This window comes from Ranitomeya variabilis, chromosome 6, assembly GCF_051348905.1.
Source record: "Ranitomeya variabilis isolate aRanVar5 chromosome 6, aRanVar5.hap1, whole genome shotgun sequence".
Lineage (NCBI taxonomy): Eukaryota > Metazoa > Chordata > Amphibia > Anura > Dendrobatidae > Ranitomeya > Ranitomeya variabilis.
In genome coordinates this window covers 6,869,474-6,885,668 of record NC_135237.1, presented here as the reverse complement: position 1 = coordinate 6,885,668, position 16,195 = coordinate 6,869,474, and the positions used below count along the sequence as shown (strand labels likewise).

Here is a 16,195-nt window from a genome sequence, read left to right as displayed (position 1 = left end):
TGCGTCCTCTGAGGTGAATTACGCTACTAATTTGGGTTGGCTCCGGACCCGTTACTACGTAAGAAATCGGAGCTGGTGGCAGCGGAATTTGTCCTGTGCGATTGGGGGGCTTTGTAGCCACCGGCAGCGTTGATAATTATTGTTCCCTCCTGAATGGGAGTAGTTATATCGCTCTTGCTGCAGTGTGCCCATTAGCCAGTACAAAGTAAGGCAGCCTTTCTGGCGACTAATTATCCTAGGTGCAGTACCGTGACTGACCTGAGGGTAAGGGGGCGCCAGAGAGCTGCAGGTTCCAAACCGGAAGTGGGATATAGATAAATCCCCTTCAGAAAGAACCAGGCGCAATCAAACCACCCCGGTTCATGACAAATTGGTGTGAGTGGTGGGGATGATAAAGGTATTCTCCCTGTGAACCGTGACATATTATTGGTGGGATTCCTGACATATTGGTGGCAGAGCGGTGGAATAATAGAGCATTAGTGATTGGGGTGGGCAATCATTCCTCTCACTAAAAACATGCACAGTTCTTGCAAGGACTTGGCGCAACAAGCTCAGTGTTTACTAGTCCAGAGACGATACCGTGTGTACTTGCGATTACCCCCTACCCTTCTCTTCGTTTTTGTATCCTATCTTTTATTTGGCAATGATGGCCGCAAAGGAGAAGCCTGGTACACCCAGCAGAAGAAGGACACTCTTGTTGGAGTATGTACGTACTATGGCCTGGACCCCCAGGGCAAAACCAAGGCTCTAATGGTCACGGAACTGGTGCAATTTGAAGCGGACCAAGCCCGGTCTCAGAGCCCAGTAGACGCAGAAGCCAGCACCAGCGCAGGTGCTGCTGCGGCTGAATTCCAACCACTGAATGCTGGCCCTACTTGCAACCAGGGCAGATTGGACCCCACCTGCAGGGGGTCTTGGAACAACTTCCCACTGACGACCGTGATGGACGTCTGAGGCTGATCCAGAAATACCAGCAGGAAGCCCAAGCCGAGCGCCGAGATGAGTGAGAGGCCCAGCGGGAGGCGGAGAGAGACGAGCGGCAAGCTGTGCAGGAGCACCAGCTGGAGTTAGCCTGACTCCAGGGGTCAACATCGTCCCAGTCCAGCGACGAGCCCGACAGCGCTCGGATCTCTAAATCCTGGCCAAAGAACTTTCCTGTGATGGAACAAGATGGGGACTTGAATACTTTTTTGAGGGCCTTTCAGAAGGCCTGCAAACAGTATCGGCTGCTGAATGATGACTGGGCCCGATACCTGATTTAAGGCTGAGGCAAAGCTCTGGAGGCGTTTGCTGCTCTCCCTCAAGATCAAGATGGTGACTATGAGGCCATCAAGCAGGCCCTGATAACAAAGTACCAGCTTACACCTGAGGTTTACCGTAGAAAATTCCAGAACCTCGAACGGCGATGTGGGGCATGGTCTCTGGACCCACTTTGACCAGCGGACCCAAGGACTGTCAGTGACCACCTTTGTACAGCTGCGAGACCTGATGATCAAAGACCAGTTCTTCCATCTTTGCCCAGCTGAGGTGCAACAGTTCATGATGGACAGAGAGCCCAAGAACGTGACTAAAGCAGCGCAGATTGCCGATGCCTATGAGGCCAACCGTAAATCGGAAGTACAGAAGCCAGTCATCGCCAGCTGGAGAGAGGGTAAGCCTGCAACCAACGCCAGTACCCCTGCCAGCCAACTCACCAGAGGCCCTGTCCCTGTTGCCAACAGCAGCAGACCTACCACTGACCTACGCCAGTGTTTTTCCTGCAAACGGACTGGTCATATCAGCGCCAACTGTCCGGAGAAGCATAGGAACCCCCCAGCCAAGGCCCCAGGGCCTAATGCAGCAGTTCTTTTGGTGGGTGGGGCGGTTGGGAGGGTGTGTGACAACGTGCAGCACGTCACCGTGGGGGGCCATGGGGGCCTCAAGGACACCGGGGCTGAACGAACCTCATCCAACCCGAACTCGTGGCCCCTGAAGAGATTATTCTGAGGAAAACCCTGACTGTCACCAGGATTGGGGGCCAATTGCCCAGGTGTATATAGATTGGGGTGCCAGGAGCGGGGTGAAGGAAGTGGGGCGGTCCGATAACTTGCCCACTGATGTTTTATTGGGGACTGATTTGGGGAGGATGGTTGCATATTATGTCCCTGACTCCCCTCCCCGATCGAATAATGATGATAGCGATGGGAAATTACAGTGGTTAGGCTAGTTTCACACTAGCGTTTGGAGGAGCTGCGGAGGGCTGCGGACTTCCTCCGTGAAGCCCCGCCCTCGGCCGCACCTCTGCTGTTAGCTCCGCCTACTTCTTCATGCGGCCTGCATGTGGCCTGTGTACCTATCTTTAACATTAGGTATGCAGGTCGTGCGGCTGTATGCGGATGCTTCCGCATGCGTCGTTTTGACGATGTGGAGAAAAAAAGAAATTGCAACCAGCTGTGTCCTACGCTGGTCACCGCATCATCAAACCGACGCATGCGAAAGCATCTGCATACAGCCGCATGACCTGCGTACCTAATGTTAAAGATAGGTATGCAGGCCACATGCGGGCCGCATGCAGAAGTAGGCGGAGGTGCGGCCGAGGGCGGGGCTTCACAGAGGAGGTCCGCAGCCCTCCGCAGCTCCTCAAAACGCTAGTGTGAAACCGGCCTAACCTGACAATGCTTTACCGGTTAATGATGTACTTGATAATGATTTTTCTGAAAATGCCGGGTAATACTGAGGATGCTGATGATGAAAATGTGCATGTTTTACCTGCTATCCATTTATGGCCTATGGATGATGTGCTCACAGGTGCAGGAGTGCTCAGTCACGTCACTCCGCAGGGTGGGACGGCTGAGGAACCCCTAACAGGAGCAAGCGAGGGTGCTCAGGGAAATGGGGAGATGCATGGGAACCGTGAGGAAGGTGATGCCGTGCAACAGAGGAAGGTAACTGGCCCATAAGTAGCCCTGCTCCTGGGATGTTGGGGGTGGATGGGGAGGTAGTACCCATAGCAGCGCCGGCTGTGGAAATCCCCGGGGAGACAGCCTACGTAGCTGCTGTCACCCGCAGTCAGAGTGCCTGGAACGCAGATAACGTTCTGCCTTCTGGACCCTCCTCGGTCATCATTGTGACTGAACCAGAGATGGACCCAGAGCAGGTCCCAGAGGGTTTCTGTGGTGAACAGACCCTGACGTCGCTTCTGGCTGCCCCTAGCCCGGAGGTCCAGGCTGCTCTGCACTCAGATGCGAGCCTGGAGAATTTGAGACACCTCACTGAGACAATTATACAACCACATTATTGTAGTTTTGTTATGTTTATTCTCCCCTCAAAGTGATTTCAGTTTCTTACTCAATGGATTTGTACAGATCATAGGCGGCATTAAAGGTGTAAAATGTTCTGAAAAGATTTTTCTTTTTTGGATTGGGCGTGTAGACTTTTTATGTCCACTGTATATACATACACTCTTACCTCTCGCACATCTCACCTGACAACCCTGATATCCAATCAGTGGTACCAGGAGAGATCACATGTTGAGTTTTCCTGCCAAGTATTTTGAGACGAGTCCTTTATCTCAGAAGGGGCGGGGTTTACATATTGTGGCCAATCAGTAATTACAAGAGAATCCACTAATAAGACATGATAACATTTCCTGCCACATGTCATGTATAATAATGGTGATTTGTTCTGTCTGAGACCACCTATGTCCTAGCTCTGCGCCCCCTATGCCCTCACTCCTTGACGATAATCAGGATCCACCACATTTTTGAAGGAATGTGCTTTGTATAAGTTATGTTGAAGATTTTATAGATTTTTCCCTTACACTACAAGCCTGTTTTTTTACTTCCCTACAACCCCTTCATAGTCGCCTGTCTGCACCTCGTTCCTAGTGAAAATAAGAACAATTGACAGATGGTCTGTATGGACCTTTCTGTGTCATCTGGCAACTCCACCTCTGACATGGATGAGGTCTCATCCACAGATCCAGCCAAGTCTAGCGTCAGGACACTTGGCTCACGGCATCGGAAACTGATCCTCTGCACATGCGCCACCTCAGGGATCAGTGGCTGGCTCTGTGGGTGACGTAGGGGCTGCCATTCACACCAATCAGTGGGCATTCATTCTTCTCCTCTCGCTTCCTCAAACTCAATGTGGACAAATCTGAACTCATCATCTTTCCTCCGTCTGATAGATCTTCCTTACCTGACCTATCTATCGCAATTAACGACATCAGGCTTTCCCCCGTACCGGAAGTCCGCTGCCTCGGAGTATCCCTCGACTCTGCCCAGTCCTTCAAACCGCACATCCAAGGTTTTTCCACCTCCTGTAGCCTCAAGCTCAAAAATATCTCCAGAATCCGCCCTTTCCTCCACCATCAATCTACTAAAATGCTAGTGCTTGCCCTCATCATCTCCCACCTTGACTACAGTAACATCCTTTTCTGTGGCCTCTCTGCTAACACCCTCGCACCTCTCCAGTCCATTCTTAACTCTGCTGACCGACTAATTAATCTCTCTGCTCGCTGCTCCTCTGCTTCCCCCCTCTGCAAATCTCGTCACTGGCTCCCATTCCCTCAGTGTATCCAGTTCAACTTACTAACACTGACCTTGCAAAGCCATCCATAACCTGTCTCCTCCATATATCTCTGACCTAATCTCCCAATATCTTCCCGGTAATCTCCGGTCCTCCCAAGACCTCCCTCTCTCCTGCACACTTATTCGCTCCTCACCCAACCACCTCCAAGATATTCTCCCGAATATCCCCCATCCTCTGGAATTCTTTGCCCCAACACGTCCGACTATCAACCACATTCAGATCCTTCAGACGGAACCTGAAAACCCACCTCTTCAGGAAAGCCTACAGCCTGCACTGACCCCGCTGCCTCCTCACCACTACCGAAGCTACCGCCTCACCAACACCAGAGCTTCTGCAACCCTCAACCTACTGTCTCCTTTCCCACCATCCTGTAGAATGTAAGTCCGCAAGGGCAGGGTCCTCGCCCCTCTGTATCAGTCTGTAATTGTTAGTTTACTGTAAGTGATATCTGTAATTTGTATGTAACCCCTTCTCATGTACAGCACCATGGAATCAATGATGCTATATGAATAAATTATAATAATAATAATTCATGGTCCAGAAACTGGCATCAGACTGATTGGAGTATTGAGGCCAGCAGAGAACTATGAGGAGTAGTAGCTACCACTCACCTTTGACTATGACCAGCACGGAGCTGTAGGTCTGGCCGGCCAGGTTGGATGCGGTGCACGTGTACAGTCCATTGTCAATCTGTTTGCAGAATAAAATCTTCAGCACAAAGTTCTCCTGCTCATCCTCATACACCACGTGCCTCCGACCCTCTGAGATCACTGCTCCATCCTTCTTCCACACAATCTCAGGTTTGGGTTCACCGGTGACGAAGCAGCTCATCTTGGCGTGTTTTCCTTCTGTCACAGTGCAGGTGCGGGTGAGGATGCTCATGGTTCCTTCACGGTTTATTTTGGGTGTAAGCGTGGCAGCCCTTTCATAGTCTAGAGACAATCCTAGACCGGTCAATGTATCCAAAGCTCCGTACCCCATAACGTTTGATTCATAGGAGCCCATAATGGAAAGGTCTGTTTTCCGTATCTCCTCGCGCCGTTTCTGGAGGTGAGACAGCAGTGAGGCGGTTTTACCGTATGAAGACTCCACAGCGCTGGTACTGTTGACATTAAGATTGCTATAAGACTCAATTGACAGTGAGGCAGAGGCCTTGGCTTGGCCGACAGAGTTCTCTGCATGACAGAGATAAGTTCCACTGTCTGAAAACCGAACACAATGGATGCGCAGAGAGCTGGACCCCTCCTGGGACTCTACACGTAGGCGGTTGGAATTGGCAGCTGTTCCCACCTGTCGGCCATCTTTCTCCCAGGTTACCACTGGTGATGGGTGGCCCTGTACCCGACAACGGAAGGTGGCATCTTCTCCCAAGCTCACTTGAGAGATGGTCGGTTTCAGAATAAAGTATGGTGCACACTCCACCTCGGCGCTCTCTTCTCCCACCTTCACTGTGACAGCGGCGAATGCCTCCCCAATGTTGTTGATGGCTCGGCAGATGTACTGACCGCTGTCCTCGAAAGACAAGTCATAGATGGTCAGCTGGTAGAGTTCTCCATCTTGCACCGTCTTGAAGCGACCTCCAGTTGTGATCTGGAGTTTATCCTTCTCCCAGGTGACTGTTGGCACAGGATTCCCTATAATCTGACAACTCAAGGTGGCATCTTTACCCACTGACATCATGAAGGCTTTGGGCCTGGTGAGAAAGCGCGGCACCCCGCTGAACAAACTGGAATCCATTGTGATATCTGGAAAGAGATGAGAATCATTAGAAAGAGAAATACAAAACAGAGACCGATCCTGGATCATACATTATTAGTATAAACTCATGAGGAAAGTCGCTGCCATACTGCAACTATAGGAAGAGCCAGAGGCAGACGTGTCACTGCAGCTCCGGGGGTAAAGGAAGGCAGTAATAGCAGAAATATGACCGCAGATGTGGAGGGGAATGGAGAATATCAGCATCGACACAGCAAAGAAAAGATTTACACTTATTACAGTGATTGGTTACCGCAAAGAACTAACTGAGGGATGGAGAATAAAGAGTACACACAGGGGCCAGGCTGGACGAGACCGGACACAGGGACCAGGCCGGACGAGACTAGACATGGGGACTGAGCGGAGGAGGAAAACGGACACAACGGCCAAGCGGAGGATGAGACCAAGCGGAGGAGGAAAACAAGCACAACGGCTGAGCGGAGGAGGAGACCGGACACGAGGTCCGAGCCGAGGAGGAGACCAGACACGGGGAACGAGCGGAGGAGGAGACCGGACACAACGACCGAGTGGAGAAGGAGACCAGACACTAGGACTGAGCAGAGGAGGAAAAAGGACACAACGGCCGAGCGGAGGAGGAGACCGGATACGGGGACCGAGCGGAGGAGAAAACCGGACACAGGGACCGAGCGGAAAAGAAGGCCGGACACAGGGAATGAGTGGAGGAGAAGGCCAGACACAGGGAATGAGCGGAGACAAAGACTGGACACGGAACGGGTGGAGGAGAAGACCGAACACAGGGACCGAGCAGAGGAGTAGACCAGACACTGGGACCGAGCAGAGGAGGAGACCAGACACTGGGACCGAGCAGAGGAGGAGACCGGACACGGGAACCGAGCAGAGGAGGAGACCAAACATTGGGACTGAGCGGAGGAGGAGACCGGACACGAGGACTGAGCGGAGGAGGAGACCAGACATGGGGACCGAGCGAAGGTGGAGACTGGACATGGGGACAGAGCGGAGGAGATCGGACACTGGGACCGAGTGGAGGAGAAGACCGGACACGGTACGAGTGGAGAAGAAGGCTGGACACAGGGAACGAGTGGAGAAGACCAGACACAGGGAATGAGCGGAGGCAAAGACTAGACACGGAACGAGCGGAGGAGAAGACTGGACACAGGGACCGAGTGTAGGATGAGATCGGACACAGGGACCACGTAGCAGCAGCAGGAGGAAACTGAACACAGGGATAATGCAGGAGGAGGAGGAACTGAGCACAAAAGACACTGTGCAGAAGGATTAGACTGAACACAGGGACCGTGCAGGAGGAGGAAACTGGTCACAGGGATCATGCAGGAGGAGGTGGAGATTGAACAGAGGGATCGTGCAGGAGGAGAAACTGAATGCAAAAGATATTGTGCAGATGGATGAGAGTAAACACAGGGATTTTGCAGCAGTAGTCTGATCATAGGGACAGCACAAACCCTCCATGCCTGGTAATGTTACAGTGGAGAAATGTCCTCCATAATGTCAGGCTCAATGTCACCGAAAGGAAACAGTAAATATTATCGCTAAAATAGCCCCGTAATCTCCATGATATGCGGCTCCGGTGTCCGCAGCTCCCCCTGCTCATGTTCTGCAGCGCAGAGCGAGGGGATCTGGTGACTTCTATAAAGACCCTAAAGGTCCCACGTCAGCGGAGCACTATGTGCTGATGGTGTCACATGGCTGCTGGACGCCGCACAGCGCTGCAGGCGATCCAGAGACATACATGCAGATGATAGTGGTACTGGCGCTCCACCGGCACCACTGGCAGATCTGTGCAGAAGACCCCTGCCAGTGAGATAATACAGAATATTTCCGGCTCACACTGCAGGCTACCCGCACTCGGCTGTGAACTCGCCTGTGATGGAACCCGTGGCTGCGGCTCAGGACGCGGAGATTTGGAGCGGATTTTACCAACCCTCAGGCAGATTGTCATTTGTTATGTGTGAATGAGGCTTTACTGAGCCGGTAATTTACAAGGAGGAATCCAAACTAGAAATCAGCAAAAAAGAAGCACGGCCCCGTCACCGGTGAGGATTTCATCACCGACACCTCCTGCAGCCGAAAAGACCCCAATACAGGGATGAGGAAATATCTTTACAGGGAATCTGTCAGCAGGTTTGTGCTATGTAATCTGAGAGCTGCAGGTTATAGGAAAAAAAACCCGAGTCCAGCGATGTGTCACTTGCCAGGCTGCTTGTTGCAGTTTTTCACAGTTTTATCTGCTGCAGATCTGTATAGACATGTGTGCACTGTGCATAGGCAGAAAGCTGCCGATCAGTGGTGGGGCCAGGCTATGCAGAGCTCTTCAATATGGAGGACTTCACGGCAGCAGATTGAGTAGTCCTCTACTACCCCCTGCTGATAAACTACAGCAGGCAGCCATGTAAGTGACACATCACTGGAATCAGGAACTCTGTCCATACATCAGTAACTCCTCCATCTAATGTTGTGTGTGACCTCCATCATGTGTAAGGAGGCACCGAGTCTTCTAGGCCTGGAAGGAACAAGGTGGAGACATGTTACAGTGTCCATCTTTCTCTATTCTCTAGAACGAGCTTTAGAGCCTGGATGCCGGATGGAGAATGGGGACAACTTGTCTCCAGAACTCCCCACAGATGTCCGGTTGTCAGGAGACTGTTCTTCAGAAGTGCAACAATACTCACCCTGACACCGGCAGGTCATATGCCCCCACCGACATCGGCAGGTCATGTGCCCCCACCAGACACCGGCAGGTCATGTGCCCCCACCGACACCGGCAGGTCATGTGCCCCCACCAGACACCGGCAGGTCATGTGCCCCCACCAGACACCGGCAGGTCATGTGCCCCCACCAGACACCGGCAGTTTATGTGCCCCCACCAGACACCGGCAGGTCATGTGCCCCCACCGACACCAGCAGGTAATGTGCCCCCACCAGACACCGGCAGGTCATGTGTCCCCACCAGACACCGGCAGGTCATGTGCCCCCACCAGACACCGGCAGGTCATGTGCCCCCACCAGACACCGGCAGGTCATGTGCCTCCCACCAGACACCGGCAGGTCATGTGCCCCCCACCAGACACCGGCAGGTCATGTGCCCCCCACCAGACACCAGCAGGTCATGTGCCCCCACCAGACACCAGCAGGTCATGTGCCCCCACCAGACACCGGCAGGTCATGTGCCCCCACCAGACACCGGCAGGTCATGTGCCCCCACCAGACACCGGCAGGTCATGTGCCCCCACCAGACACCGGCAGGTCATGTGCCCCCACCAGACACCGGCAGGTCTTGTGCCCCCACCGACACCAGCAGGTCATGTGCCCCCAGCAGACACCGGCAGGTCATGTGCCCCCACCAGACACCGGCAGGTCTTGTGCCCCCACCGACACCAGCAGGTCATGTGCCCCCACCAGACACCGGCAGGTCATGTGCCCCCACCAGACACCGGCAGCTCACATGCCCACCCCTCCAATAAGCTCTACCCCTATAAGAGCTCCCAGCTGTGGAATACACCGGCATAACATCACAGTCGCAGGTAGATCTTGTAGTCTGACCCTGGCGTGATGTCTGCAGGAATGCAGGAGGTACGGTTCTGGGTGGTAGCTGTGTAAAGTAACACTAGGTTACTGACAGGGTTTAATGTGACTGGATTTTGGGTCCAACTTTTTTCAGAAAGCAAAAGAACCTGGCTGGGAAAAGTCGATCCTGTGTTCAGTCCGAGGTTTGCAGGCTTAATAACAGCAGCTGGGTCAGCTCAGCAGGGTGGAGTGTGTAGAGGCTGGAGAAAGGAAGAGCTGCTGGAGAATCCCCTCAGCAGAGAGGTGTGCTGGGGGCAAACAGAGGTATTTGGTGAACACATTCCATGCAAGTGTAAGCTGCTGCTGGGAATACAGAGGTTGGTGAGGCTGCTGTTTATGTTTTGGAGCAGTAACGTTTATGATGGTAATAAACTACACTCTGTTTTTAAAATCCTGTGCCGCTGTGTATCCAAGTGACTAACTAAGAGCTCATACTCACCAGTGAGAAACTCGGATGAGTCTCGCACGGCAACACCCGGCACTCAGGAGCGGAGCGAGCGGCTCCATGTATTCCTATGCGGCCCCACGCTCCGATCTGAGTGCCGGCAGCAGCGCCGGGTATTAACATGTGAGACTCATCCCAGTTTCCCGCAGGTGAGTATGAGCCCTAAGAGCGTGAAACGTATATGTCACTATCCCGCAAGCTTCTGATAGCCCTGCGAGCATAGCATAAATGCATTATTAATGTATGGGTGATATATATTACAACTGTATGGGGGATACAAAGGGGGACATTATTACTTTACATATCAGACATATAAGGGAACATTGCTGCTATATAGTGGACAATATTACTCTTAAAGAACACTACTGTACGGGGGACACATAGGGAAACATCACTACTGTACAGGGGACACACAGGGGAACATCACTACTGTACGGGGGACACATAGGGAAACATCACTACTGTACAGGGGACACAGGGGAACATCACTACTGTACGGGGGACACATAGGGGAACATCACTACTGTACAGGGGACACACAGGGGAACATCACTACTGTACGGGGGACACATAGGGAAACATCACTACTGTATGGGGGACACACAGGGGAACATCACTACTGTACAGGGGACACACAGGGGAACATCACTACTGTACGGGGGACACATAGGGGAACATCACTACTGTACAGGGGACACAGGGGAACATCACTACTGTACGGGGGACACATAGGGGAACATCACTACTGTATAGGGGACACAGGGGAACATCACTACTGTACAGGGGACACACAGGGGAACATCACTACTGTACGGGGGGACACAGGGGAACATCACTACTGTACAGGGGACACAGCGGAACATCACTACTGTACAGGGGACACACAGGGGAACATCACTACTGTACAGGGGACACAGGGGAACATCACTACTGTATGGGGGACACACAGGGGAACATCACTACTGTACGGGGGATACAGGGGAACATCACTACTGTACAGGGGACACAGGGGAACATCACTACTGTATGGGGGACACACAGGGGAACATCACTACTGTACGGGGGATACAGGGGAACATCACTACTGTATGGGGGACACACAGGGGAACATCACTACTGTACAGGGGACACACAGGGGAACATCACTACTGTACAGGGGACACACAGGGGAACATCACTACTGTATGGGGGACACAGCGGAACATCACTACTGTACAGGGGACACACAGGGAAACATCACTACTGTACAGGGGACACAGGGGAACATCACTACTGTACGGGGGACACACAGGGGAACATCACTACTGTACCGGGGACACACAGGGAAACATCACTACTGTACAGGGGACACAGGGGAACATCACTACTGTACGGGGGACACACAGGGAAACATCGCTACTGTACAGGGGACACGGGAACATCACTACTGTACCGGGGACACAGGCGAACATCACTACTGTACGGGGGACACACAGGGGAACATCACTACTGTACGGGGGACACGGGAATATCACTACTGTACGGGGGACACAGGGGAACATCACTACTGTACAGGGGACACAGGGGAACATCACTACTGTACGGGGGACACATAGGGAAACATCACTACTGTACGGGGGACACACAGGGGAACATTACTACTGTACAGGGGACACAGGCGAACATCACTACTGTACGGGGGACACACAGGGGAACATCACTACTGTACGGGGGACACACAGGGGAACATCACTACTGTACGGGGGACACATAGGGAAACATCACTACTGTACAGGGGACACAGGGGAACATCACTACTGTACGGGGGACACATAGGGGAACATCACTACTGTACAGGGGACACACAGGGGAACATCACTACTGTACGGGGGACACATAGGGAAACATCACTACTGTATGGGGGACACAGGGGAACATCACTACTGTACGGGGGACACATAGGGAAACATCACTACTGTACAGGGGACACATAGGGAAACATCACTACTGTACAGGGGACACAGGGGAACATCACTACTGTATGGGGGACACACAGGGGAACATCACTACTGTACAGGGGACACACAGGGGAACATCACTACTGTACGGGGGACACATAGGGGAACATCACTACTGTACAGGGGACACAGGGGAACATCACTACTGTACGGGGGACACATAGGGGAACATCACTACTGTATAGGGGACACAGGGGAACATCACTACTGTACAGGGGACACACAGGGGAACATCACTACTGTATGGGGGACACAGGGGAACATCACTACTGTACAGGGGACACAGCGGAACATCACTACTGTACAGGGGACACACAGGGGAACATCACTACTGTACGGGGGACACAGGGGAACATCACTACTGTACAGGGGACACAGGGGAACATCACTACTGTATGGGGGACACACAGGGGAACATCACTACTGTACGGGGGATACAGGGGAACATCACTACTGTATGGGGGACACACAGGGGAACATCACTACTGTACAGGGGACACACAGGGGAACATCACTACTGTACAGGGGACACACAGGGGAACATCACTACTGTATGGGGGACACAGCGGAACATCACTACTGTACAGGGGACACACAGGGAAACATCACTACTGTACAGGGGACACAGGGGAACATCACTACTGTACGGGGGACACACAGGGGAACATCACTACTGTACCGGGGACACACAGGGAAACATCACTACTGTACAGGGGACACAGGGGAACATCACTACTGTACGGGGGACACACAGGGAAACATCACTACTGTACAGGGGACACAGGGGAACATCACTACTGTACCGGGGACACAGGCGAACATCACTACTGTACGGGGGACACACAGGGGAACATCACTACTGTACGGGGGACACGGGAATATCACTACTGTACGGGGGACACAGGGGAACATCACTACTGTACAGGGGACACAGGGGAACATCACTACTGTACGGGGGACACATAGGGAAACATCACTACTGTACGGGGGACACACAGGGGAACATTACTACTGTACAGGGGACACAGGCGAACATCACTACTGTATGGGGGACACACAGGGGAACATCACTACTGTACGGGGGACACACAGGGGAACATCACTACTGTACGGGGGACACACAGGGGAACATCACTACTGTACGGGGGACACAGGGGAACATCACTACTGTACAGGGGACACAGGGGAACATCACTACTGTACAGGGGACACAGGGGAACATCACTACTGTACAAGGGACACAGGGGAACATCACTACTGTACAGGGGACACAGGGGAACATCACTACTATACGGGAGACACAGGGGAACATCACTACTGTACGGGGGACACACGGGAACATCACTACTGTACGGGGGACACACAGGGGAACATCACTACTGTACGGGGGACACAGGGGAACATCACTACTGTATGGGGGACACGGGAATATCACTACTGTACGGGGGACACAGGGGAACATCACTACTGTATGGGGGACACGGGAATATCACTACTGTACCGGGGACAAAGGCGAACATCACTACTGTACGGGGGACACACAGGGGAACATCACTACTGTACGGGGGACACAGGGGAACATCACTACTGTATGGGGGACACGGGAATATCACTACTGTATGGGGGACACGGGAATATCACTACTGTACGGGGGACACAGGGTAACATCACTACTGTACGGGGGACACAGGGGAACATCACTACTGTACGGGGGACACAGCGGAACATCACTACTGTACGGGGGACACACAGGGGAACATCACTACTGTACAGGGGACACACAGGGGAACATCACTACTGTACAGGGGACACACAGGGGAACATCACTACTGTATGGGGGACACACAGGGGAACATCACTACTGTATGGGGGACACAGCGGAACATCACTACTGTACAGGGGACACACAAGGGAACATCACTACTGCACAGGGGACACGCAGGGGAACATCACTACTGTATGGGGGACACAGCGGAACATCACTACTGTACAGGGGACACACAGGGGAACATCACTACTGTACAGGGGACACACAGGGGAACATCACTACTGTACAGGGGACACAGGCGAACATCACTACTGTACGGGGGACACACAGGGGAACATCACTACTGTACGGGGGGGACACAGGGGAACATCACTACTGTACGGGGGACACACAGGGGAACATCACTACTGTACGGGGGACACAGGGGAACATCACTACTGTATGGGGGACACGGGAATATCACTACTGTACGGGGGACACAGCGGAACATCACTACTGTACAGGGGACACACAAGGGAACATCACTACTGTACGGGGGACACACAGGGGAACATCACTACTGTACAGGGGACACAGGGGAACATCACTACTGTACAGGGGACACAGGGGAACATCACTACTGTACGGGGGACACACATGGGAACATCACTACTGTACAGGGGACACACAGGGGGACATCACTACTGTATGGGGGACAGAGCGGAACATCACTACTGTATGGGGGACACAGCGGAACATCACTACTGTACCGGGGACACAGGCGAACATCACTACTGTACGGGGGACACACAGGGGAACATCACTACTGTACGGGGGACACAGGGGAACATCACTACTGTATGGGGGACACGGGAATATCACTACTGTATGGGGGACACGGGAATATCACTACTGTACGGGGGACACGGGAATATCACTACTGTACGGGGGACACAGGGGAACATCACTACTGTACGGGGGACACACAGGGGAACATCACTACTGTACGGGGGACACACAGGGGAACATCACTACTGTACGGGGGACACAGCGGAACATCACTACTGTACGGGGGACACACAGGGGAACATCACTACTGTACAGGGGACACACAGGGGAACATCACTACTGTACAGGGGACACACAGGGGAACATCACTACTGTATGGGGGACACAAAGTGGAACATCACTACTGTATGGGGGACACAGCGGAACATCACTACTGTACAGGGGACACACAAGGGAACATCACTACTGTACAGGGGACACACAGGGGAACATCACTACTGTATGGGGGAAACAGCAGAACATCACTACTGTACAGGGGACACACAAGGGAACATCACTACTGTACAGGGGACACACAGGGGAACATCACTACTGTACAGGGGACACACAGGGGAACATCACTACTGTACAGGGGACACACAGGGGAACATCACTACTGTATGGGGGACGCACAGGGGAACATCACTACTGTATGGGGGACACAGCGGAACATCACTACTGTACAGGGGACACACAAGGGAACATCACTACTGTACAGTTGACACACAAGGGAACATCACTACTGTACGGGGGACACACGGGAACATCACTACTGTACAGGGGACACAGGGGAACATCACTACTGTACAGGGGACACAGGGGAACATCACTACGGTATGGGGGACACAGGAGAACATCACTACTGTATGGGGGACACAGCGGAACATCACTACTGTACAGGGGACACACAGGGGAGCATCACTACTGTACAGGGGACACACAGGGGAACATCACTACTGTATGGGGGACACACGGGAACATCACTACTGTATGGGGGACACAGCGGAACATCACTACTGTACAGGGGACACACAAGGGAACATCACTACTGTACAGGGGACACACAGGGGAACATCACTACTGTATGGGGGACACAGCAGAACATCACTACTGTATGGGGGACACAGCGGAACATCACTACTGTACAGGGGACACACAAGGGAACATCACTACTGTACGGGGGACACACTGGGGAACATCACTACTGTACAGGGGACACAGGGGAACATCACTACTGTACAGGGGACACAGGGGAACATCACTATTGTACAGGGGACACGGGAACAT

The 16,195-nt window shown here is 52.9% G+C and overlaps 1 protein-coding gene across 1 annotated transcript in view; it reads right to left on the bottom strand.

Annotated features, from left to right (window-relative positions):
* Positions 1-16,195, bottom strand: part of OBSCN (obscurin, cytoskeletal calmodulin and titin-interacting RhoGEF) — an 860,705-nt gene that overhangs the window by 789,485 nt on the left and 55,025 nt on the right. Inside the window, exon 2 of the mRNA XM_077269354.1 lies at positions 5,184-6,317. Within this exon, the coding sequence (XP_077125469.1) occupies positions 5,184-6,309 (1,126 nt within the window). The 5' untranslated portion in view covers positions 6,310-6,317. The remainder of the gene's footprint in view (positions 1-5,183; positions 6,318-16,195) is intronic.